This window comes from Chamaea fasciata, unplaced genomic scaffold (genome assembly GCF_029207755.1).
Source record: "Chamaea fasciata isolate MVZ Bird 193981 ecotype frontalis unplaced genomic scaffold, bChaFas1.0.hap1 SCAF_12, whole genome shotgun sequence".
In the NCBI taxonomy this organism is placed as follows: domain Eukaryota; kingdom Metazoa; phylum Chordata; class Aves; order Passeriformes; family Sylviidae; genus Chamaea; species Chamaea fasciata.
Window position 1 is genome coordinate 2,733,184 of NW_027094097.1, and position 25,124 is coordinate 2,758,307.

Here is a 25,124-nt window from a genome sequence, read left to right on the forward strand (position 1 = left end):
ACCCAGCTAACTGTCCAATGGGTATTTCCTCTCCTTTTTTGCCCTCTCCCTGGCACACAATTCTGCTTGATACTAATGGAAGTTTTCTGCAAGAAAGGAGTGCCCAGGGCAGCTCTGATTTTTGACTGGTATCTGCATTTACCCAAACCTCTCTGCCTCTACAAATCCCACTCTTTCAGGGCAAAAATGAGGGGGCCATCTCACTTTTCTGCCTCACTCGTCCAGGTAAATTTTACGCCCTACATAACTGGTATTTCAAAATTCTAAGTTAGAAACTTGCTCCCGTTTAGAGCAGTGTAGGATACAAAAGACACAAAAGCTGAATTTAATATTCGGGCTTGTGAGAGACGGCGTGCAAGAGCAAATGCTTGGTTACTCAACAAAGCAGGGGATAGGGCAAAATGGTCCAGAAAACAGTAAATTGAGGCAGAATACTTGCTGAAGTATCAGTAGGAATCAGCTGCCTGCTGTGAGCCACAGTTCATGCAGCAGACTTTGACCAAAGTGCAGTTTATTAATGGCTTATGCAGGAACAAAGTCAGTAATAAAAGGCTAAGTAGGGTGCTGGTGAGGAAGGCTCCTGGGTCTGGTTTTGCTGGCTTCCATAAAAGGGGCTCACATGCTTTTTCCCAGCCATTCTCTCCAGGAATCTGTGTATAAAATATTTGTTCCATAACCACAGCAAACAGCCTCCCATTGCCCGGCAGCCGCCTGCATACTTGAGGCTTTCTGCTGTCTGAAGTTTAACTCTGCAGGAGCCTATGCTGACGGTCAGGCTAATCCTAATTTCGGACTTTCACGTCCTCAGCCCGGCCCGGTAGGACTGGGGCGGCTGACAGTGGCAGCAGCACATCCCTGGTGAGGATGGGGTGAAGATTAGCCCTCACATTGTGCCACTAATGAGAAGTACCGGCGAGGATAAAAGGAGCACTCTTGTAGTGCTTTACATCTTCAAAGTCCTGTGCTCTTACTAATTAAGCTGCCTTGTGACAAAGGTATGTATTTGTGTTGTGAGTAATGTAACTGTGCTGTATTGTTGTGCAACAGACCAAAGTTGGATGGTGTCTGCAGATAGCAATCAGGAAATCAATTAACCAACTACTGGCTGCTCACACCCCAGCATCAAAGCTGCCCCATGTCCTTTGGTCAGCCTTGGCCTGTCTTTGGGAACCTCGGATATTCATGGAAAGCTGCACGTGCCAAGTGTTTAACGATGTGGTTGCAGTGTTTTGGCAGCAGCTCCGTTTCCAGCCGCATCATCTCTCAGCCCTGCCCAGAGGATGCAGTCCCTGTGCTCCCGAGTTAAACCCAGGCACTGCTGGGCTTAGCCCAAGAGCCCCAGCTCTGTGCTGCCGCTGCTGCTGTGCTCTAAGGACAGCTCTGTGTGCTGGTGGCAAAGGGAAATGAGGTCACACTGAGCTGTGCTGCCCCGGCGAGGAAGAGAGGGGATGCTCTGCTTTATCTGCAAGATTTCAAAACCTTATCGGGCAGCAAAGCCACCTTCCCACAGCACCCCAGTGCCTGCCAGCAGCTCCAAACATTGCCATGAGCCTGCGGTCAGCAGAGCCCTGGGTATTGGTAAGTGCCACGTAACCCTGACTGCGGAGTGCTGACCTGTTTTCTCTCAGGAAGGAGCCTGAGGTCACTGGGCAGATTTCTGACAGCACAAGCTCAGTGCTCAGCAGTGAGTCAGAAGGCAACAAGAAGGTTAGGACAGAAAGGAAACCAAGAAGTAAATGTAGTTAGGTCACTGAACAAATCCAGGTAGCAGCCTCACCTTGAATAGTCTGTGCAGCCTGCTTGGTCCACTTGTGTTGGTCCTTTCGGAGCCAAGGAGGGCATTGCAGAGCTGTGAAGGATACAGAGAATAGTAACACGGTATGGGAAGGGCACCTGTGTAAAGATGGGCTGGTTTAAACTGTTTGGCCTGCAAAAGGCACCAATGGAGGGAGACTTTGTCACAGCTGTGACTGGCACAGAGATCAATGGGAGGAACTATGCTGTGGTGTAGAAGGCAGGGTGCACCCCCTCAGCTGGCAGAGGTGAGGGGAAATGCTTGTTCACACCGTGTGACAGGGAATTGTGAAGCTAATTGGCACAGGATGCTCGAAGTGCCAAAACAAAAATGTGTTCAGACAGTGATTAGGCAGACTGAGAGTGAGGACTGGTCACACGGGGCCAGGACCAACCGGCCTCCACAAGAGACTGACAAGAGACTAAAGCAGCAGCAGTGTTGCTCTGTCAGTGCCTCTTAGATGCTGTCCCTCATGATTTTGGGATAGGTAAATTCTGGCTCTGGGTTAGGAAGACTGCTTTCATGTTCTCCCAACTCCTGCAGTGTTGTGCCAACACATGTGAGTAAAATACAACATACGAACTGCCAGAGCAATCGCGTTCTGAAAAAAGCTTGGCATTTTCTGTGTTGTACAAAAGGCGTTTCCTGTGCTTGGGAAGACCTGCCCATTTGCCTTTGTGCCTTTTATTCTGCTCAGGAGTGGAGCCTTCCTCTCTCACTGGTTTCCCATGTACAAACAAGTGATTACGCAGAGGACCTGACCTCTCCTGGCCCATCAGTTGCAATCAGTTACTTCATGATCTCAAAATTGCAATATCAACTTAAAAATTAAACCAAATGCCTTTATTACTTGCACCACAGAGAAAATGTCTTCAAGCCATTTGAACCCAAAGCACTAGGCCATGTTTTTAAAGAGGGAGATCTTTATTCACACCCTTTTAAAGTGGAAGTTGTATTAAGATTTGGTCATGCTATTGCTTTGTTTTGCAGAATCTCTCTCTCTCTCTCTCTCTCTCTCTCTCTGTATATATATATATATAAATTTTAAAAGCTGCTTCTCTTCCCGTCTTGCTGTCATTCCTAAAGCTGCAGCCAGGAACTCTCCAGCTCACACTCACCTTGAGGTGCCTGTTGTGCAGGGCTGGTACAGCTGGGAGGGAGGCCCTGCTCTCTGCAGCCTCGTCCCAGTGTAGCTGGATGAGCTGGCCCCAGGAAAATCCAGCCTCCAGAGGCAAATTCTGGTGGGGAGGATGAGCAGGAGGAGAAAGTTCCAGTGCTCTGAGTGGGAGGCAGAGCTGTGTGGGAGGTGATGAGCCTCCAGACAGCTGTTAAACCACATCTGTTCTGGAGCAGCCTGTCAAAGTCTGTGTCTAGGGTGCTGTGTTGCTAATGCTTGGGCAATGACCAGCTCCTCTGCCAGCTTCCAGCACCAGAGCCTTTCCCCCATTTCCCAAGGGGAGCAGCATTTCCAGTGCTGGGGGCTCCCCCATTTTTCATGCACTGCCCAGATGATTCTCTCAAAGGGTGAGGGGTGCTGGAATGGGGGGAAAGGTCTAAACCAACAAACACACCCTTTTGGATCCCTTCTATGACACAGCCATGGTTGGGCTTTGGAGTGTCCCTGAGGAGAGAGGGAGGATGTCAGCTGCTGTGAGCAGTGCTTCCTGGCCGATTGTTGAGCTCTGCTGCTCCAGGGGGCTGTAAGGGCTGCCCCTGCGCCAGGGCTACACCAGCTGCATTCCAGATTCCGTTCTTACGGAGCTAACACACCTCCAACTGCTGTACTATAGGGAGTAGCAGCGGTACTGTTAAGTCCTGAAGTAGCCAAGCGTGACAGTCTCCATTTGTCATCCTCCCCACGTGAACAGCTCTTTGCCAGTGGATTTTGCAGATCCTCTCATCATTGAAGCCGTTTCCTTGCAGACAGATGGCTGCAGTGTGTGACACCCCGAGCGCCTGTGGGACCCAGGGCAGACAGAGGGGTTTGCTCAGCCCTCGGGGGTTGTCTCTGCCCCGAGCCTGGTGCTGCTGAATGAACAAATGCAGCCTCACAGCCCGCGGGACGGATGTGCTGACACCAGGCTGTCTCTGCTGAGGTTTGGGGGAAGGCATCTGCCCTGCCTGAGCCCCAGCAGAGAGCTGAGCTGCAGCTGCAGCGGGGTTAGTGCACAGCATCGCTGCTGCTCCCCTGAGATCCACAGCCAGCCACGGATAGAAGTGTGTCAGGGAGAGCAGCTGCATGCTGCCAGGCCAGTCAAAAGCAGCCTCTCCCCAGAGAGGAGACAGCCCTGGAGGTGGTGTGAGGCTCCCTCCTGCCCAGGGGCTGTGCAGGGGGAGCATGCTGTGGCCCACAGGGTGCCTGGGGAGCAGGGCTGCCTCACAGGGTGTGCACAGCCCTTCTGGACTATGAACACCACCTGGCTCTTGGAGGCTGCTCAGACAGGAAACAGGTGTGCTCAGGGACATTGTGGGGAGGTTCTAGAGACTCTCAGTAGTTTGCCTGGAACTTGCTGCTGAGCGCTCACCAAGTCAGAGGCTCTGAGGGAAGGCTCTGTGACCTGGGTGCTGGTGGCTCTGGTTTATGGATTGGTTCTGGCTCCCAGCCCTACTGGAGCTGTTTGAGCCATCTGAGGATGAGTGAGGGGCACTTCTGAAAGCACTCTGGAAACCCTTTTTAGATGAAGCCACTAAGGCTCCGGTTTTACCTTACGTGTAACTCTCCCTGTAAAAAAACACGTGAATTTTTTTTCTTGTTGCTGTTAGAGGGAAAGAGACCTGTCTGGCCTTGAGTTAATGCTTTTTTCTTCTCAAATCCATTTTTTCCGTAGGTTGTCACAAAAACACGTGTTTATGGTTTAAAAAAAGGAGAGGTTGGCCAAAGCTCAGCAATCCCTTGCTGCATGGGGCAGGATCACAGGTAGCAGGACGGCTGCCGGCAACAGACGCTCCGCCCCAGGCTGTGTGCAACAGAAGGTGCTGCACAATCGGTCTTTGCTAAAGCAAAACCTTTTATCTAGCTGCCCTCCTCCTTCTTCTCTCACCTTCCTACCATCACAGTCTGGGAGGTTGTGTACCTCGCTCTGGGCTGTGAACGTCTCCGTTAAGAGGTTTACAGAAAACCTGCTCATCGCTTCTTTGCATTTCCTGCCCTTACTGGAATTGAAGTCAAATGCCAGCTTTGGTGTTGCTCAGGGTTCACCAGCCCTTCACACCACCTCCCTGCCTGCCTCCTCTCCTCCACTTGCAGCACAGGACCGCAGCACTGGCTGCCGTTGGAGGTTTTCTGAACAAGGTCACAGGCAGGAGAGGCTCTCTCCCCTACACCTACATGGCATTGGGGCTGTTCCTGCCTGTGAAATGTAACATCAAGCAGAGCTGGCTGGGTATCGCCCCTGCAGTGTGTACACCCTGGAGTGCAGCCTGTGCTCCTCTCCGGGTGCCCTGGACACCATCCCCAGCACACAGGTCTTGGGCAAGGGTTTCTTGCAGCTGTTTTGTGTCCACCATGGACGGGATAGCAGGGTAACAGTCCCTACCGGCCAGCACCATTCTTAAAGGTCCATGGCCTGGAGCAGAAAGGGTGAGAAACAGAAGCCTGTACTTTTCCTTGGAGACACCACTTTACAGCTCAGGAGCAGCTGGGACCGTGTGCGCTCTTCAGTTCCTCCTCCTAATCAAAAGTCCAGGCTCAGTGAGGAACATGAGAAACTGCCTTGCAGCAGGAGTGAGTTGGAAGAGGCTGTGAGCTGTGGCAGAGCCAGGAATCCAGCTTGGATAGAAACTGAGTGCTTGAGAAACTGGGAGCAAGACCTGGTTGGAGCAGCTGGCTCAGTTCTGCCTCCTGAGTGCTTGTGAATGCTGAGTCAGCACCGTGCTGGGAGCTGCTGGTGTGTGCCTGCACTCTGCCTTGGGACAGCAGAACACACAGCTTTCCTTGAACCTTTTTGATCCTCTCAGTTTATCTGCAGAGCAAATCTCCCCATTACCTTCTCTTAAGCTTTCATGACTGGCTGCTGCACCAGTGCCATCCTCTTCCTCCCCTTCTAACCAGCTCTGGAGAGCAGAAGAGGATGGCGTGCAATGGGGACACCTTCAGCCAGGGGTTGAGCCTCTTCTGGCCAATGATCCCCATCCTTCATGTCTGGGAGCCCTTCAGGAAGAGGCTGTGACCCCACAAACCCTCCAGCCTGCAGATGTTTCCCAAAGTGAGCCCTAGAGCTGCTGCTCTTCCTGGCCACGTGGGGCTGCAAACTGGAATGAATCTCTGGTAAGGCCTTCATTTAGCTTAAATAGAAAGAGCACAGACCATCAGGAAATGCCCTATTAATGCACTGGAGATAGAATCAGGCTGGAAAACTCCGAGCTGGACTGTAACAGCACACAGCCTGTGATTTAAAACCCATGTGTTCAGCAGGCCAGAAGCCAGCAGCCCCAGGCTCTAATCCCAGTGCTGAGCTCCGCAACAGAACTTCAGGAAGCAGGGGAGAGGCTTTGTTTAAATTTCCCCATGTTTTCCTGGGCAGGATCCTTTTACCATAGGCATTAAAAGTTTAAGAATTGCTTGGTCTCTTGGGGCTTCCAGCTGGTGGAAGGTGTGTGCATTTTCCCAAAAGCCATCAGCAACGTGCACCAAAAAAAGAGGCTGGCTTGGTTTTGGTGGTTTGTTTGTTTTTTTCTGCTATTTTTCCCCTGCTGTGATTAAGAGAAGCTCTTGCTCACCAAGAAGGCATTCTTTAGAGGCGTGCCTGTCCCTCATTAGAGCATAAAAGCAGTTCATAGGTCTTTTGAGGCTGGCAATAGTGAGACCTTCGAACACATAAAGTAAGCTGATCTCTAACAGAACTAAGGATTAGGTTCAAAACTGCAACACAATTCTGACTGGATGCAGATTCAGCAGCTGGGCTATTTTTGGCTCGTGAACCACACCAATGGCTGTTTATTTTGAAGGTCATTTTCTGTTTGCATAGCATGTACACCCTTCTGCTGGGTGGGAGGCTTTGAAAAAACAACCACTGCTGTGCAGAGGTAGGAACTAAGCCTGGAGAGGGATAGAAAAAACAGAACTCGGTGTCCTTATTGCTTTAAAGCCCAAAAACATCTGCTTAGGTCATAACGTTTGCTGGCCCACTCTGAGCCGTGTCCCCAGCGGAAAAATACCATTCCAATAAACACAGACTACTGCAGGGGATTGCAGAAGAGTTGGGAAAAGTCTGTCAGAAAACAACGTGGTATAAATAGAAAGGAAGCATCAGATTTGATGCCCTTCCTTTCAAGTAGAAAACAGAAACCAGAGCAGTCTCCCCACAGCTGAGGAGTCACAACTTGTGCTGGGCTGGCCAGGCCTGGATCCCAGCTCTTGTTAAGACTCTTGTTCAATCATAACACACTTTATTGTCCTCTTTTCCTGGCTCCTTCCTCTTGGCCATATCTTTATTCACACACAGCCGAGTGATACAAATTCACTGGAACAGTAGCAGTTTATAAAAAACAGTAAGAATAATTGTCTTGAACTGAAATTTAAAAAAACCCATGGCCATCTTGTCAAGCACTGCACTGCTTGTAACAGGTCATGGTAAGGAAACATTTTAGAACATTGGCAGTGTATTCCCAGCCAATGTTGCTTTTCCAGACCACAAAACACACAATACAAAAAATATACTAAAAGTAATAACAGAGTTTGTAGAAATGTCTGCTGCAAAACAATTGCTGTTGTCTGATTTCCTCTGTATTTACTCCCACGCTACATTAGGATAGAATATTTGAATAAACACAGTTTATTTCTAACTGAATTTGAACTTTAAAGTTGATCTCAAGTAAACTGTAAAGTCTTTGGCTCCCATGCTTGAAGTGCATAAAGGACCTTAACTTTGGACTCATGAGACTGATAAGGCAGGAGGTGAGCCCACAAGTGAGAATCCAATGCCTTGGGCAGCAGCCCAGGAGGGAAGTTGAAGTGCTGTACTTCCCAGGATCTTAATTTGGGGCTTTTTCCTGGATTTTTAAAGACTTAACAAGTCTTCCCTGGGCTGTCATTTTACCTGATAGGCTTGAGTTTTTCAAGTTTCTAGTAATCTGGTATAACTGCCCGTGTTTGAGATCTGGGCTCTGCACTTAGTTACCGAGTGAGCTGCAGCACCTCTCTCCCTCCAGATTTCATTGCTCAGTGTCATTTTCCCCGTCCCTTTCCACTCTCCTTCCTCCTCCTGGCCCAGGCCATGGCCCCTTTCCATCTGAGAGAGCTGGATGCTCCGGTGCTTTGCTAGGGCTGCTCACACTGAGCCTCACACAAGCTCCCTGCACTCAGAGTCCCATTCTCTGAAGTGTTTCCAACCCGGAGAGAAGCAGGTGAAGACAGGGAAGCCGGAGCCTTACAGGGCAGGGATGAGCAGCTCTTCCCTCGGGCTGGCTGGCCTGCAGCGAGAATCTCAGAACGCTCGTGGAAAGTGGCATCCAGAGTGGCCCTTGCTGTGACAGAGGAACACACTGTGAGCAGGCAAATGTGCTCACTCCAGGATTTCTTGCTCCTTTTTCTCCCAAGAGCCAATCTCAAGACATTTCAAAGGAGATGTTCACACTGCTGTGTTTTAGCAGAGAGGAAGAATAAGGCACCGACGGTGAGCTCGTTTGGCCAAGACTGACCCACAGGGCACCGCCCCAGTCCTCGGTGCTCCTCCTGAGCTGTTCTCTCTGTGCTCACATCATATGAGGGGTTCGCAGAGGGGTGGTACCCTCATCTCTGCCCTGACACCACACACAGGGGCCAAGACTCACCTTCCTGGGCACGGCCTCCAGAGAAAACATCGAGAAGGACACACACTGGAGGCCAGAGCTTGGCTTCCCAGTGTCTAAAGGCCACCAGCTCCCAGGGAGGTCAGCTGTGGAAAGATGACCAGGACACTGCTGAGGTATAAAACTCAGTGTCTGCTGGCCACTGCTCAGCTTTCTCGTCGTCAGACTTGTCGCTGTCATCGCCGCTGGAGTGTTCGTAGCCCCCGGCGGAGCGCATCGGCTCCGCCTGCCCCCGATCCGCCTCTGCCTCCTTCTTCTCCTCTGCCAGCAGCTGCCTGTAGCACAGGCTGCAGACCCTCAGGGGCTTGGGGGACAGCCGGGGCATCAGGAACCTGTGCCTGGAGCAGTCTGCGCACACGACGAAGCCGCACTTGCGGCAGTGGTGCCTGCGGGTGAGCGTGGAGAACTTGGTGTGCGTGCAGCGCATGCAGATGTCCGTGGCCTTGTCGGGGATCCAGGGAGCAGCGTGCTCCCGGCAGGGCTGCCGGCCCGTCTTCGTCAGCAGGTGCTTGATGCACTCCTCCAGATGGCTGATCCACTCCTTCCTCTCCGTCAGGGAGGCGGCCGAAACCACAAAGGATTTCTTGGAGGTTTTAATCATCCAGCGGTTCTTCATCTGCAAGGTGTCTGGCAGCGTCTCCAGAGTGACATCTTCAAGGGGGATGATGTGCTGGGAATTGTACTTCCTTTTGTTGATGATTATGCTGCCGTAGACCAGGATGTCGTTGAAAAGGAAAAATATGCGAGGCTTCGGTTTCTTGCGGCATTCTTTGGTTAAAATCCCTTCTCCCAGAAGGACCCTGCCTGGCAAGGCCAAGGGCTGTCCAGAAGCCCCAAAGCAGTTTTCCACAGCAGCAATGCGCTGGCTGTTGATCTCGGTGTTTGCGAGGTGGTCCACCATCTCCAGCTCACTCTGAAGAGAGGAAAACAAAGAGGGAGGTGGTGACACTGCAGACATCTGCACCAGGGTGAAGGTGAGCAGCCAGTGTATGCACAGGTGAGATGCTCCTAATGCAATCTGAGGGTACAGGTAACCTCATCAGCACTCCTCGCTTCAGTGTGTTACCTTTCTAAATAAAATCTTCTTCCAACTTTCTGACCTCATTTTGCAACAGCCCAGCCTATACTGGGATGGTTCAATTTGCAGCAGTGGAAGCCCTTGAAGGCACAGCCAGGTCTTCCTGGTTGTGCTTTTTACCAGTCTCCCTGTGTGCCCGTAGAAAAGAAGGCTGCTTGGCCTGAACCTGATTTTATGCAGATCCATAGATCCACAGCCTCCCATTTCTGACGGCACACCTGCTTTCTCAAGGATTGGTTACAGACACACACACCCCCCACAGCTCCATTCTGGGCCAGAGCTGAGGCAAGAACAAAAGAAAACTCTGTGGTATCACTTGTTCCTGCTGTCTTCCATGCATGACAAAAAGGTTAAAAAAAAAGAAATTAAAAAAGCCCTCATGATGTGAATAAAGCCACACAAGCTAAGCCTTTCCTCCATTATCCCAGGACTGATGATGCTTCCAAATGAAAGACACCTCAATCTGAAAACAGTGTGAGCTCTGCCGAAGGGGAAGTGGAATGCAGCACACTCATCTCTCCCACACCTCTGCACCCTCCTTCTCACACAATCTGGGGGTTTGATAGAGTGCTGTGTTTTTGCTCTAACAGGAAACACAGGTAAGGATAACTCTGAAGTGAAAGCAGCTGCTTGCTCTTGGCAGTCTGCAATAAGGAAGGCGCTCCCTGTAAGTCGATTTTTTTTTGTTGCCCCTTGTAGGCTGGAGGGTGCTGCCCCAAGGCCAGCTGGCCATGGGAATGTGAGTCATTTCCTCCTGCAGCGAGGTAGCTCAGGCATCACGAGGCAGCTCCGAGATCACAGGGGCATGTGTTGTTACCCTGGTGGCTGCTAATGGTTCATCAAACCATTCACGCAGAGCTCTCTCCACTGGCATCCCTGTACTCCCTGCCCAGATCGCTGCTGCCAAGGAGGCTGGAGGGAAGGGGAGGAGGAGGAGGATGACAATATGCTGGGTCCTGTGTGTGTGGGACAGTCTACCCTTGCCCCTCACCCCCAATCACCCCTTTGCTGTGCTGGAAGGGAAACCACAGAGCTGCTGCTGAAGGCTGCTGCACACCGCGTACCTCCCCACCTGACCCATCTGGCAGAGAGACCAGGCAATTCCTCTGACTTCCCAAAACTTCCTTCTCTAGGGTCAAAAGGCACAAGGCCAAGACACAGGTTTATCCATGAGACCTAAACGAAGTGACCTACCCTGCAGAAACAGCTTTCACTGAGAGGCACTGAGTGGGGAGTGCTCCTGAAGAGCTGCCTTCCTCGGGGTCCCCATGGAGCTGCGGGAAGGACGTGTATCCTCAGGGCCTCAAAGCACTGGAATGCACTGGATGGAGCTGGGCAGTGTTGGGCACATCCACTCATGTGGGTGGGTAGTTTACATTTACTGACTGCTCTGGCCAGGCTGCAGCCAGAGGGAGAATCCAGGGGCTGACTCCAGCAGCAGGGGCTGAAACCACACCCCAACCAACCTGCCATGGATCAGAAATGCAGCAGCTGGGCAAAGGATCTGTTACTTGTCATCAGAGAGGAGAGAGTCTCCATTCCCCACCTGGATCCATCAGCCTGAGTGGATGTGTGCACGGAGAGGAGATGCCCTGCTGCAGTAAGTGCCATGTGTTTTTACCCTCTCCCTCTTAAATACACAAATTAGGCTGAAGAACAAACAGGTAGGGCAAACTGTTGTCCACAACTGTGCATCGAACTCCCTGATTAGAGCTACCTGGACTCTCACCTATCCTGGGATCTAGTCTCTCCACAAATCCCTGGATGAGGAGTTTCTGTGTGAAACAGCAAGATGAGTACGCAATAAAGGAAAAACTACAATCACAGCTTGGGATCCTTGGTGTGCAAAGAATGCAATGATATACTGTCAGGAACTTTTGGCACCAGCAACACCAAATGGGATAAACCAAAGCAGTCCCACCAGTTTCTTCTCCTCACGCTGCTGGGTTATGGAGCTCTCAGCCCAGCTCTCTTATGTAGTTTAGAAGCATGGCCCAACCCCTAAAGAACTTATGGAACTTGACATGACTATATTTCTAGGGATCTCTGCACACCAGATTCCAGTGGAAACGAAAATATTTTGTAAGATATAAAGACCTTGCCTGCACAGAGCCAGGAAACCCGAGCTCATTTTCAAGGAGGAGCTGTAAGGTCTGCTGCTGTGAAAGCTTTAGCTGTTGCATTGACCTGGGTCCCCTGCACAGGCCAGAAACCTCTTGGACTTACTGCACAGAGCAAAAGGAGAAGGGGCTGGACACAATCCTGTAGTGTGAAAAAAAAAAATGAAGGTGAGCTCTCATTACACATTCTACCTGCAGGTATGTCCTTACTTCACCCTCTGGTTTGCTACCTAGTTAAAATATCTCGAGTTAACCTAAGAAAAGCCAGCTCTGTTCTGTTGTGGGAAAATCTTCTCTGCTAAGACTAAAATTGTTGGCTGCTCTAGCCCAGGTTATTTTTTGAAGGAGTTTTCCTGGGATGCAAAATCAGAATGTTTTCCTTCCATCTCTCTTCCCCCTCAGGCATAAGTGACTAGAGAACAGCACATACACATAATAAAAAGTAAAACAACAACAAAAAAAATGGTAGAAGAGGGATTTACAGTGCCTGCCTCTAGGCTTGGACAACTCATTCTATCCCCGTGTGCTTCCTGCTCAGGTAGGGGGGGAGAAACAGCGTCTGAGGGGCTGACTCATCACATCCCACCACAAGCCAGATCCATCCTGCCCCGAGTTCCACACAGCACTCAGCTTGACTGACCACATAAAACCCAATTTCATGTTCATACTGTGACTCACTGCAAATAATCCACAGTTTGGCTTTGGAATGCAAGCACTTTGTGAATCTGGTAAATAAAGATAGCTGCTGAGTGTTACTATGGTCTCCTTTCCTGGGAGATGAGAGCCTCTCCCTTTGGAACAAAGAAGTCTAATCTATTTTATTCCTTTTAGTAAATGATTTTTTCCTGTTTGCTCAAGTTTGCTGCGTCAGGTCAGCAGGGTCACAATGGTTATTACCAAGTGCTGCATATGCCCACGTACCACATGCAGCAGCAGCAGCTTACCCAGCTGAAATCAGGGTGGCAAGATGTGTTTTTCTGGTATGCTGCTTTTCACAGAAGTTTCTGGCATGGCGAATTCTGGGGTTGTTTTTTTCATCAAGATCTGCTGGTTCTGCATGTGATCAAATACTGTGCAGTGAATATGACATGTTCAAAGGGAAAAAAAAAAAATAGAGCTTGGCACTCCACAAGTAAGCACGCCACAACACTTAACAATGAGTGCTTGTTCACTTGTGATTATAAACAGCCACGTTGATGCCTGCCAGGCACAGCATTTCAGCTTAAGCTCACGGGTCAACAAGTCTGGGGTATGTTTTTCAAGTCTGTATGTATCTAAAGCTTAGGTGTATCGATGTAGTGAGCTGCTCAACCTGAGCCTTCCCAGGCAGAACTGACAGCCTTGGCATCATCCACTGCACACCTCATGCATACCGTGCACAGGACGGTGCATGACACCGAGACCTGACTGCTGAGGGCTGCCAGCAGAAAATGCCCCGAGCCTCTGTGGCTTTCCCTGACTCCCTCTTTCTGCTTTGCTCTGAGAAATCTCTCCTGGAGTCAGGGCTGGCATACGCTTTTGCTCACCAAAGACAGCAAGTAGGACGCAGCTGCCCGAGCAGGCATTTAGAGCACGAAGAACAAAATTCCTCTCCTCTTCCTGCCTGAGGGCATTTCAGCTTGCTTCTCCCTCTTTCCCGGCATGCTGTAACTGCTGGGGTAAGGAGGGCAGGCTCTGGTAACCCCCTTCCTGCCATGCTTATGAGGAACCCAACTCAGCACATTTTGGGACTGGCTGTCACATCAGGCCTTTAGGAATGTCACCAGTCCCAGTGGGACGTGGACTGACTGAGCCACCAAGCTCCTCGCCACCGCTGCTCATCGCCGGGCCAGAGCAAGGGGCCGGCCGGGCAGCGGCTTTTGGGGAGCTCAGATTGATGTTACCGAACCCGGCTGCTGGCAGCCGGAGCTCCGCTGTGGCTCTTGCGAGTGCCAGCCAGGCTCCGAGGCGCCCAAGCAGCAGAGGGAGGGAGGAAAGGAGGGAAGGAGGGAGGGAGGGGGAAAACCACGGAACTCAAGGCAGAGCCTTACCCCCTCCGCTCTCCCCGAGGCACTCCCGCTCCGCTGCTCACCGGACTCGTTACCAGCGGGCACGGGCTGCCCAGGGGGGATCCACCGAGGAAAGCGACAATTCCCTGTCCCTCCCAAAGCCCGGGACCTCACGTGCCCCGCTGGAAAAGGCGCCTGGCCCAAGCGGGGTCCGCTTACAGCTCCGCAGCGGGAGCAGCGTCCGGCCTTTTGCTACACGGGTAAAGTTGGTAACTTCAAGAGTCCCTCTGAAAACCCCAACAACACACCCGACCCTCCAGAAACCCAAACAACACACCCGACCCTCCAGAAACCCCAACAACACACCCGCCCCACGGGAGCGGCGCCCGGACCGCGCACAGACACAGCGGGGCCGCAGGCTCCGCACACACCGCGGGACCCGGGAGGGCAGCACACACCGCGGGACCCGGGAGGGCAGCACACACCGCGGGACCCGGGAGGGCAGCACACACCGCGGGACCCCGGGAGGGCAGCACACACCGCGGGACCCGGGAGGGCAGCACACACCGCGGGACCCGGGAGGGCAGCACACACCGCGGGACCCGGGAGGGCAGCACACACCGCGGGACCCGGGAGGCTCCGCACACACCGCGGGACCCGGGAGGGCAGCACACACCGCGGGACCCGGGAGGCTCCGCACACACCGCGGGACCCGGGAGGGCAGCACACACCGCGGGACCCCGGGAGGGCAGCACACACCGCGGGACCCGGGAGGGCAGCACACACCGCGGGACCCCGGGAGGGCAGCACACACCGCGGGACCCGGGAGGGCAGCACACACCGCGGGACCCGGGAGGCTCCGCACACACCGCGGGACCCGGGAGGGCAGCACACACCGCGGGACCCGGGAGGGCAGCACACACCGCGGGACCCCGGGAGGGCAGCACACACCGCGGGAGCCCGGGCCGAGCCCCGGAGCACGGCCGCCCCCATCCACCCCCCGCTCCTGTCCCCCGCTCCGGCCTGGCGGACGGAAAAGCCCCGGCTCTGCTCTGCTCTCCCCTCCGCCCCACGCCGAAGCCCCTCTCGCCCCGTACCTGCCGGCCGGCCCCGCTCCCGCGGCCCGCGGCTCCGCTCCGCTCCAGGGCCGGGCCCGCCGCCGCTCCCCGCCCACCGCACGGCCGCCAATGGGCGCCCCAGGGCCGGGCCGGGCCGGGCTGGGCTAGGCTGGGCTAGGCTGGGCTAGGCTAGGCTTTCAGGGCTGCGAGTGCCCTTTGCCTGTGTGTGCTCCTTGGCCGTGTGTGCCCCGTGCCTGCCGGTCGCTCTTGCCCGTCTCTGTCCCACGCCTGCCTGTGCCCCATGCCCACCTGTGTCCCCTGACCCTCTGTGTCCCATGCCTGTCTGTGCCCCATGCCCGTCTGTGTCCCATGCCCGTCTGTGTCCCATGCCTGTGTATTCCCCGTGCCTGCCTGTGCCCCACGGCTGCCTGTGTCCTATACCCGCCTGTGTCCCTTGGCTGCGGTTCCCCGAGGACTGTGTGTGTGTGTCCCGCAGCTGCTTGTGCCCGCGCTGCGTGTGCCCTGCTGACACCCACCACCCTCCTGCACACTCTCCTCTTGGCCCCACAAGCGTAGCGCAGTGTATTTAGTTTGCTCGCAGTTTAAAGTTTCAAGTTTCATCATCCCCCTGATCACAGAATGTTCCATCAAGAAGAATGGCACACGTGGATGACACTGTATAAAGATTGTTTCAGTGATAAAATACTGATAATAGAGGGTTTTACAGTTAGGAAGAGGGTTATAAATGGAGCTGCACAATACACTAGTCCAAAACAGAAACCAGACCTCTCCCCTAGTTTTGGATCACATCTTCTAACCGCTTTTGTGATTACAGTTACAGACATTTGTGTAGAGAACAAGCAATCAACACCGAAATCGGCGTTTCAGGGAAATCTTTTGCATTCCTCTATCCCACCCCCTCATCCCTGCCTCATGACACTGCCAGGAGGGTGGTGGGATGGCTGGGCAGAGGCTGTGAGTGCCGCTCAGCACTGCTGAAGGTGCTGCAGGGGAGCCGAGCTCTGGCCCTTGCCAGGTGCAGTCACACAACCCCAGGCCTGTGCTGATCTATAATTCAGGTGCTCGCTCACGTTCTGTAACAGCTTTTCTATTTTTAATGGGAAGTGATGGACCTGTCAAGGTATTAGAAGAATTTTTTCCCCAGGTTTTCATTTTCTTTGGTTATAATAACATGGGCTGGGAAGCTCAAGGTGCACTTTAGAGCTAAAGTTCTTGGCAATCACGGGAGTTTCCACAAGACCTTATTTCTTTACCCGTTGTGTTTGTATCAGAGGAGCAGATAAATGAGGACATGGACTAAGTTCAGTGCAGTACGTGGCTGCCCAGCAATGTACGAGGGAGGGTGACAGAGAGGGCCGGCAGGTCACTGATAAACCCCTGGGAGAGAGCTCAGCACAGAGGGGAGGCTGCTGGGCTGAGCAGGTTCAGGTTATCTTGAGGGCTTTGGTGTGGGATCTTTTCAGTCCTCCTGCCTTTTCTGTGGGACTGAGGGGTCTGTCGGGGGAAGGAGCGTGGTCTGCCTTTGCAGGCTGGCTCTCACACCTGGGAGCTGGTTTGTGTTGAGCTGGAGTACCAGCTGTCTCTGCCTTGGCTGCCTTGGGAGCAGTCTGCTAACTCTGGGGAGATCTGCCCAGCTTAGAAATTAATTCTCTACAGAATGCTGGGGTGGTTTTTTTAAACAAGATCTAACTGTAAATATCTGTAAACTATAAATAGACAAAGCACTGAACTAAATATGCCAGAGTTTGTCTTAGCTGTCAGACCAATTCAGATCTAACCAGCCACAGAGTATTACTCTGAAACTTTTTTTTCCTCCTGTGTGCTACAATTATTCTGAATTTGCTCTCATGTTGTCCTAATCATGGTCTTTATTACTGAGATATGGTACTTCAGTTTATTTTTCTTGTTGTTTCTCAGTATGTTCACCTGGACAACACATCAGCCAAGCACATCACTGGGTTGGCCAAACCCCCTGGGGTTTGAAGGTTTTTTCCTTTGTCCCTCTTCAGTCACAATTGGAGGTGTGTTCAGGCAACTGTTGCATAAGGCAAAGGAAGCCCCAAGAAACACTTTGGGCTTACAGTCAGCATTAGGCAGCTGCAATTGAGAGCTGACTTTCTGTTGGTATTTTGTTTGTTTGTTTTGGAAGCTCTCACACACTTGTTTGAATTCCTTACTGAGATACAAACTGGGAGTTTCACCAGTAATCTTAAGAGTTATTTGATAAGGCAGGATCAGGAGCTCTGTTTTTCCTGGCTGTAAAACCAAACATTTGTGGGACCACTTGAAAAAGCTGCAGCCCAAACTACCAGCTTTTAATGCAGCTAGAGCAAGGTGAAGAGACTTCATCTGATTGCCTCTGGCATTTTCTCCAAAGCCACTTGTTTCTCAGTAGCAGAAATATCTTGCCCAATTGGGATGCAATAATTTCAAAGCAAGTAAAGAAAACTGCAGCTGCTCAGCTGAGTCAGCCAAAGGTAAGCTCTGCAGGGGAGAAAATGTTTTTTATTATCTTCTAGTGGCAAAATTACTACAACAGCCTGCAGGAAAAGATTAGATTATAATAGTAAGAAAAACATCTGTTAAATTCTCAGCTCAGTGTATGTTTAGTGCATGTTTGAAAAAGAAGAAAAAACAACCCAGGCATTTGATAAAATTCTTTTGGATAAAAGTCAATATTTAGATTAATTTTGGGATGTTAGGAACCCACTGTGATCATAGGATGGACGGTGGTTTTAACTAATTGACTACATGGGGCATTTAATCAGTGGACAAGACAGCTTTTAGCAGTGGAGATTGAATTGAACTTGGCATACTGTGACCTAATGAAGGAATAAGACAACTTGTGTTCATCATACAGGTTACTTGTAGGGATGAGTGACCTCTGTCCTGAGTGAGAGTGTGGTGTGTGGAGGGTTGAATGTTTGTCTCATCTGGCTCCCAGGGGATTCAGCTAATCAGCCTCTTCTAGAAATGTGTGAGTTGCCATGATTGATTTCTCTCTCTGGAGCCCTACCAGCTTCATCCGCCTGCTTTAGAAATGAGTTTTTCCAAGTCTGACGATGCAGAAATCACATCCGTGCTCAGCTCTGTCAGTACAGGCTGGAACTTCAGAGTGCCAGTTCCCAAATTCTCACTAGTCCATGTGCCTTGAAACTGCTGCCCAGCAAACCCGTTTCAGAGGATGCTTGTGCCTTTAGGGCATCTCTCAACCCTGGTGCAGGAAATTGCCTTCTTGAGTGGCTCTGGGAGCCTGGCTGCAAAATGATTGTCCAAATGATGAAAGGATTCCTGAAAGCAACCTTTGCTTGCTCCTCTGCCTTTTGCATAAAGCAATGTTCAATCAACGCGCTTTTGTTTTTTAGAGGCACTGCTGTGCTTTGCCTGTGTGCCGCACTTGATTCTCAGGATCTTGAAGTGCAGCATAAATTCTAATAACTGTGGGGGTTTGTACCCTTCTCACCGGGAGTTCCACTCTTAGGGAGTTTCCTTTGGTCACACGGTGCTTGGTCACCGACACAGAACAGTCAGTGGGTTATTTGCTATTGTCTTCAGTAGCAACGGGCTCTGGCTCAGAGTGAATCACTTGGGAGCTGAGGAACATTCCCCAGAGCTCCTGACTCACAGCCCCGTGTGCCTCACCACGGGGCCAGTCCCAGCTCACTGATCTCAGTGATCCTTACAAAAGCTCTTGTGTGCAAGCACGACAAAACCTCTCACGCTTGCAGATTCCAAAGTTACAAGTTTGTCTTGGTGTTTGCTGCACCCTTCCTTGCTCAGACCTCAGCCCTGCTCCTGGCTCACATGAGTACAGTGCTGTAGAGTTGCAGCTCCAGTCTTGAATAACTAATAATGATGGATAATTTCTCTGTGGTTCGAGTGGGTTGGTCATGATGAGTCTCCAGGCTGCACCCAAGCGCTGCCCAATGCAGGGACTCACAACAGGGGAAGCTCGGAAGTTTGAGCTCTCCTGAGGAGCAGGGTGGGTGAGCACACACTGATAAACAAGCAGCAGCTCTGACATGCTGCCTGCCCGTTTCTGAGTAGTGTTCCCCAGTAGCGGGGACAGGCTCGAGTTCAAATACAGAAGGTGAGGAAAAGCTGAGGGAAGAGAATATGTAATGCTAGAATTGTGAGAAGGTGCAGGTGCTCAGTGCAGAGAGGGATGTAGTATTAGAACAAAATGTATGAAATTAGTGTGGGAAAAGAGAGTTGTGTCTAGAAGAGCTACTGGATGCTTTTTTCAGCATGCTGTGAGGGTGTGCTGCACCTTCTGAGCTCAGCCTTCCTTCCAGAAGGCACCATTCTGTGCACATTCCTCTGAACTCTTTTCCTGCTGTTGCTGTTCTGTCTGAACAGTGATCTCATATTCAGTGTGCTTTTATTGCACAAGACAAATCATGGTGAACAAATAACTGTGAGCAAGTGTTTCAAAGACTAATCTGAGGTAGATTAGCCATTTCAAATATTGAAATAGGGGAAAAGCATGGGGAACAAGAGTGTGATAATCACTGGTTAATGCAAAAAGATGTAAACGACTGATTGACTGATTAGTCAAAGACAAATAAAACAGTGTCATTCCTGAATCCTGCTTTGCCTATGGATACAGCTTCTATTTTTGTGAAGAACATGCTTTGGTCTCTTTCCTTTGTAGCTGCTACCCAAGCTCAATGTGTGTGTTGCTCAGAAAGGAAAAACCTCTTTGTAAGGGACCTTGCCCCACATCAGTGTCTTTTGTTCAGGAAGGCATCTGCTGCCATTGCCTGGGGAAGTTTCATGCATTGAGTGCATGTGCAGAGAGCTGTGTGAAAGGGGAACGGAAAAGGAAATCTTTGTTCTTTTTATCTTCAAATATAAAGGAACACAGCCAGGTGGTGTGGTTTTTCCAAGGTGTTCTGCTGACATCCTAGAAACCAAGAGAGCAAACCTCAGCTTGGCTGAGATCCCTGTCCATTGACATGCTGGATCTTTAAGTGGAGAGGCTGATCTGAACGAGGATTTGGGGATTTCTTCTGAGGTAGGAGAGGTTTATTGGCTTTTAGAGGTTGTGTTGCTCCCTGGGGTGTGCAGGATGTATGAGATGTGACACAGGATATATGAAGGATCACACCTTAATCTGTGAAGTGTAAAAATTGCTGTCTGGTTGAAAAACCAGAGGGATGTTGTGTAATAGGAGGTCTGTGGTTGCTGTTGGGGGACATCTGAAGGAGGACTTGAGGATTCTGCTCTGTACTTAAGCTCTGCAAAAATTGTCCATGTCCAGGTGGTACCATTCTGCCTTTTTGGGAGAGTTTGGCAAGAGGTAACGTTTTCCTGAGATTTCTCTCTTACTGGTGTACTGAAATGCAGGATACTTTGGTTTTCTTTTTGTTTTTGTTTAATCTGTTCGGAGAATGAAATATTTCATCTCTAACCTCACCCCTGAAGAGCAGCTGGAGGGAGGCAGGGGAAGCCACTGCAGGTTGGCTCTGTACCATTTGGGATGTTTGATTTCATGAGCTTGGGAGCCCTCACAAACGCCTCAGGCCATGCACCTCCTCATGGACCCAACTTGAGAGAATCTCTTGCCGCTACTGCATGCCTTCGTTAATACAATTAGCATAATAGCGATTAGGATTCATTATTCCCAACAAAAAGGTAAAGCCGTTAATACATATCTCAGAATCAAATTCCTCAGCGCCTTGTCTTGGGATTGCTTTCTTTGGGAGTTGTTTGCTGTTTATATCCTTCCGACTTCTAGCAAAAAAAAAAAAAAAAAAAAAAAAAAAAAAGCCACATAATTGTAAAACTGTTTGGACCAAAGAAATGCCCCGAGATGATCTTTCACGCATGCTAAATAGGTGAAGTGATCTATGGGACCCTCACAGCTTGCACAGCCACTCAACAGTCGAAACTGCAAACTTCATCTTCTTCAAGCACAAAAGCTACTTAGTTTCCCCATGTTGAAGACTTTTTATAATAGCAATAAGACAACTGTAGAGAGAGCCATCTAATATTAACTCCAGGGAGTAATCATCTAATCACAATCTGGGGGTGATTTGAAGCACTCATCTGGACCAAATGCCTCACAACACCCCAGGAGTGGTTTTATTGCACGATAGCAGTACCCCATTGAGCCTTATTGCTTAATTAAAAACAAATTCCCAAGTAATTTTTTTGCCTTTCCATAAAAACACAGTAGTACATAGCATGTATAAAACATCCATTAAATGATGGTAGATGCAAATTTACGTTGTGAGATACAATCCGTTTCTTTACCACTTGGGGTTGAAGTTAAATGTAAAACCATTTCCTATAATCTGTGCACTGCTGTGTTTAGAGAGGAATAAATATGGGAAAGAGAGGTTCATTGTAGGATGCCTTGTTTTTATTAAGTGATATGTTTGCTCCCTCACAAAGGAATTCAAATTCTCATCCATCTTGCAGACACAGGAATCAGTCATCGTTGTGGCCTTTTCTGCTTCTTCCCGGAGATTTCCTCAGCTTGCACCGTTTCGGGGCAGCACTTTGGAGGAATGCTGTCCCTGTGTGTGGGATTGCCCTGGCTCTCCGAGCAGTGCTGCTGCTGTGTTTGGGACCATGCAGCACGCTGAACAGCTCTGTGGGTTCTGCAGGCTGACAGGGATCAAGCCTGGTCAGGGCAGGGTTTATCCCCTTTTGGTGGTGCTGCCCACGGGAGCAGGTTGCGCTGGCTGGGGCTGTCTCCAAGTCCTGCAGCTCCACTGGGAAAGCTGCTACAGATGTGCAAGGGACCCTGCTCTGCCGGGGACCCAGACTGCACATGGGAGGAGTGTGAAAGTCCTTTCACTTTCTGTAGAGGAATGTCTGGGCTCCCTTACACCTCTGCAGAGTGCTTTCATGGCCCCAAGGACTCTGAGTGTTGTTTACCTGTGACGAGAGTAAGATGAACGCGTCCTTGCAAATAGAGCACGGCGATCTCCTGTAGATAGGACCAGGGACTTACAGATAGGGAAGTGAGGGAAGAAGCCATCAGACCTAGAAAATGTTCCTAGTTGACACGGAATTAACACGGAATTGACACTGCTCAGCCAAGGCCGCGTTAAATTCCTCAACTTGCAGAAAAAAGAACAAAGGCTTAATACAGTTATGGATAGTGTTTTGTTATAAAAGAAAAAAATAAAGGGGGTGTGTATTACAGGGGGCACGGAGCAGGCAATTCTGGGTGTCTGTACCTTCAGAGTACCTCAGTCACTGGGGAAAGGGAGAGGATGATGTGGCCAGGAACTTAGGAAAATGAGGAGGCTGCATCCGCCAACAATTTGAGGGACCCCATGGCCTCCCCCTTTATTCAAATAAAGTTACAGGGCTCCTCTGTCTCCTTTTTGGACACAAACCTCTGGTCTTGTGAGTTTTTCCACATGCATGTTACAGGCACAGGAAGCAAATCCAAGTTTTTAAATGTTTATACAAAAATCATAGAGGGAGTGATGGAGCCTCTGCTCCAAAGTCCTGGCAGCCAAAGTCGTAATTGGGGTTTTGGCCACAGCACTGAAATAAATGGGGGCAAAAAGGATTGATATGACATTTTCCTCAGATTTGTTACTTGGGTCGTCTTTAATTGAATGGAGACAATCTTGCAAGTACAAATTTTTAAATAGAAGCTGAGAATTGATAGTAACTGTTACTCTGGTTGTTACAGATCCTGAAGCTTTCTCCTGTTATCTGCGAGCTCAGGACACAGGATGACTCTTGTGTCAGTCTCTCCCATCGTCGGCCCCACTCCGTGTTGTGCAGACCCTTCTGGTTTCCCCTATGGAATTGTGGTTCCCCAGGGCAGCAATGTGTGAGCATCTGCTGCTGGTAGGTTGCAGCATTTGGGGTTTTAGAGACAGTGTGCCTTCTCCTGTACTGAGATTTTGTAAAAAAAAATAATGTTGAGGGTTCTTTTTTAGAACACTTTGATAGAATGCTTTGCCGACTTCATTTTTAATGTGTCATTAGAGAGATGTTAAATGTTGTGGTGGAGGAATTGTTAAAAAGTTACAGCATTGTACTGAGAAAATGGATGAGATTAAACTCTTGCCTGCTTCTGCTGCCTGAAAACAGCCTGAAAGAGCAACCAAAAGAATAATTAAATGTGTATTTAAAACAATTCTGCACTAACCTGGGACATTGCCAGGTCAGAAAAGGACGTGAAAGGATCTGACAGTGCTCTTGAACAATAATCATTTTTACCTGAAAGATCTCTGCTGGCATTATTGGGAATGCATTATCTTGCTTTGATCTGGCTCTCTAGGACTGGGTGCTCATACAGCTGGCACAGAGCAAGCAGCCAACAAAGGAAAGCCCTAATGGACTTCAATACCTTTACTGAAGGGTTTCTCTGCCCGTCAGAGGTGTGACATTTTAGGAAGGCCCCTTTCATCTTCATGTGCCTGCGGGGGATGGCTGGCAGCAGTGGGGCCAGCACGGCCCTCGGCTAAGGGCAGGCTTTGGCAGAGGGGCTCTCACTTGTCCAGCCCTGTCCCCCCTGTCCTGCTCAGGGTGGAGCTGCCAGGGGTCAGCAGAGCTCCCTGGCTGCCCTGCCTGTGGAGCAGCAGCCTGCCGCTGCTACAGCCTGGGTGCTGGGCAGGGGATGGTTCTGCTTCAAAACCTACTGCAAAAAAAAAACCCAGACAGTGGGAGATGCCCTACCATGGCTGGGTTTTAAGTGGTTTATTTTTGTATTGTGGGTGATTTTTTTTTGTTTGGTTTCTTTAGGTAGTTTTGTTTGTTTGTTTAGTTTGGGGGAGTTTTGTTTGTTTGTTTTCTGTTTGTTTGGGTTTCTGCCGGTAGGTTTTGAAGCAGAACCAGGGGTTTATTGGCCCACTGGGGTGGGCAAAGGCACACCTTGGTCATGTGAAATTCCTGCCTCACTCTGATCGCAGCAGAGCACAGACCTAGCTTGTTCTGTCACCTGAGCACATATAGCTAAGCTTTAGGACACAGAATAAAAACGAAATCTGCCTTTATTTGGCCTTTTAAGATAAGGAGTCAGGAATCCAATGTTGATGGTTCTGGGATATTTATGACTCCCTACAAGAGTATATCCTTCCACTGAGGAAATGAGGAGTGTGATATTTTAGCTGTTGGAAATGCCTGGCTTAGTTAGGTTCTGTTTCCCGATTTCATTTTGACATGGTAGGCAATTGAGAAAATCTATCTGCAGCAAGGAAAATGGAGTTGTTATGGAGACATGGGAGCGAGGCAGCTGACACGGGCTAAGGCAGACACCCGATTCGCTGTGCACACAGACACACGAAAACGCCGAGTTCATGTAAGGTAAGGGAGCGGTTTCTAGGCACTGTCTGCTTCACGGGTCGGTTTTCTGGCGCAAGAGGAATAAAAACCAGTTTAAAACTGTGAGCCTGTGGCTCCATCTTCTGGTACCAAAGCAAAGCGTGTTGCTCTGGATATCGGTGAGATTTCTGTGTCATTTTTATGTTAGCTTCTACTAAAGCAACAACGAGCCCAGCAGCAACAATAATAACAATAGATTAAAATACCTGTGCCCTAGAGCCAAGCTACGAGTTATTAACGTAGATTTCCTGAAGCTACAAACCATTGTGCTGGAAGAAAACTGCCTTTTGAAACATTCTCTTAGCTTCAGGCCCCAAGTGGTTTGTCTTTAGGATCACGAGGCTGCTGTCCTCTGGGAGAACGGTGTTTGCTCAGCGTGGGCTCTCCCCGTGGAGCCCCGTGCCTGTGTGGATGCTGTTCTTTGCTCGTGGCTGTAGGATGGATTTCTTTGTTTCCCTCTGCAACGACATCTTTGGCAAAGTAGCTACAGTTCCTGGTGCATCCTCGTGGAAAATGCTAGCTGGATGGAAGCAGGAGTGAATGGTTCTTGGAGGTACACTGCCAGAAGTCAAAAGAAAATAAAGCTGTTTTATTACTTCACCAAAGAGTGAATGTTGTTACAGCCCATGTTGCGCATGCTTAATTGAGCTTGATTCCTCAATCTGTTCACTTTAGTAACTCATTTTGGTTTAATCAGAAGTAAGCCCTTGTTCAAAACCAGGTGTTATCATTTGCTGGATAAACCTGGGGTTTTCTAAATAATCCTAAAGAATTGCCCCGACTTTGCTGCTTTAGAGCAACACCCAACAGAACGAACCAGAACAAAAGATTGTTATCTTGTTGAGGTGCTGTCCTAAAGCTACTGTTTGCAAGTCATTGCAAATAGGAGGCACTGCTCTGCAAATGCAAAATTAAAACTATGGAGCGTGAGTTTTACTTGGTTTACCTCTGTGTACATATGTGAATATGGTATTT

General features: G+C 50.0%; 1 protein-coding gene and 1 long non-coding RNA gene across 5 annotated transcripts in view; one reads left to right on the top strand and one right to left on the bottom strand.

The window, feature by feature from the left end:
• Positions 1–7,194: 7,194 nt before the first annotated feature.
• Positions 7,195–14,927, bottom strand: PLEKHF1 (pleckstrin homology and FYVE domain containing 1). Of its 3 annotated transcripts, none has more exons than XM_066194981.1 (2): positions 14,868–14,927; positions 7,195–9,497 (listed from the first exon to the last, which is right to left on the bottom strand). In XM_066194981.1, the coding sequence occupies exon 2, from the start codon at positions 9,483–9,485 to the stop codon at positions 8,667–8,669; it is 819 nt and encodes a 272-aa protein (XP_066051078.1). In that variant the 5' UTR covers positions 9,486–9,497; positions 14,868–14,927; the 3' UTR covers positions 7,195–8,666. The 3 variants fall into 3 exon arrangements, with proteins under 3 accessions (XP_066051078.1, XP_066051079.1, XP_066051077.1); XM_066194982.1 differs by lacking the exon at positions 14,868–14,927 and adding an exon at positions 11,760–11,849; XM_066194980.1 differs by lacking the exon at positions 14,868–14,927 and adding an exon at positions 10,857–11,022.
• Positions 14,928–17,183: 2,256 nt separating this feature from the next.
• LOC136296141 (uncharacterized) overlaps positions 17,184–25,124 on the top strand; it is a 35,046-nt gene continuing 27,105 nt past the window's right edge. Inside the window, exons 1-2 of one of the 2 annotated variants that reach the window (XR_010722866.1) lie at positions 22,602–22,670; positions 23,995–24,131. This is a non-coding gene — a long non-coding RNA (uncharacterized lncRNA). Of the gene's footprint in view, positions 17,327–22,601; positions 22,671–23,994; positions 24,132–25,124 lie in introns of those variants that run through there. The other variant, XR_010722867.1, reaches the window with a different exon arrangement.

Excerpts from the sequence above, each read along its gene's own strand:
- PLEKHF1 (XM_066194980.1), bottom strand. The coding sequence starts at position 11,021 with ATGAGTGGATGTGCCCAACACTGCCCAGCTCCATCCAGTGCATTCCAG. Across the intron at positions 9,498-10,856 it reads GTGAAAGCTGTTTCTGCAGG|AGTGAGCTGGAGATGGTGGA; the intron begins GTAGGTCACTTC and ends TCCTCTCTTCAG.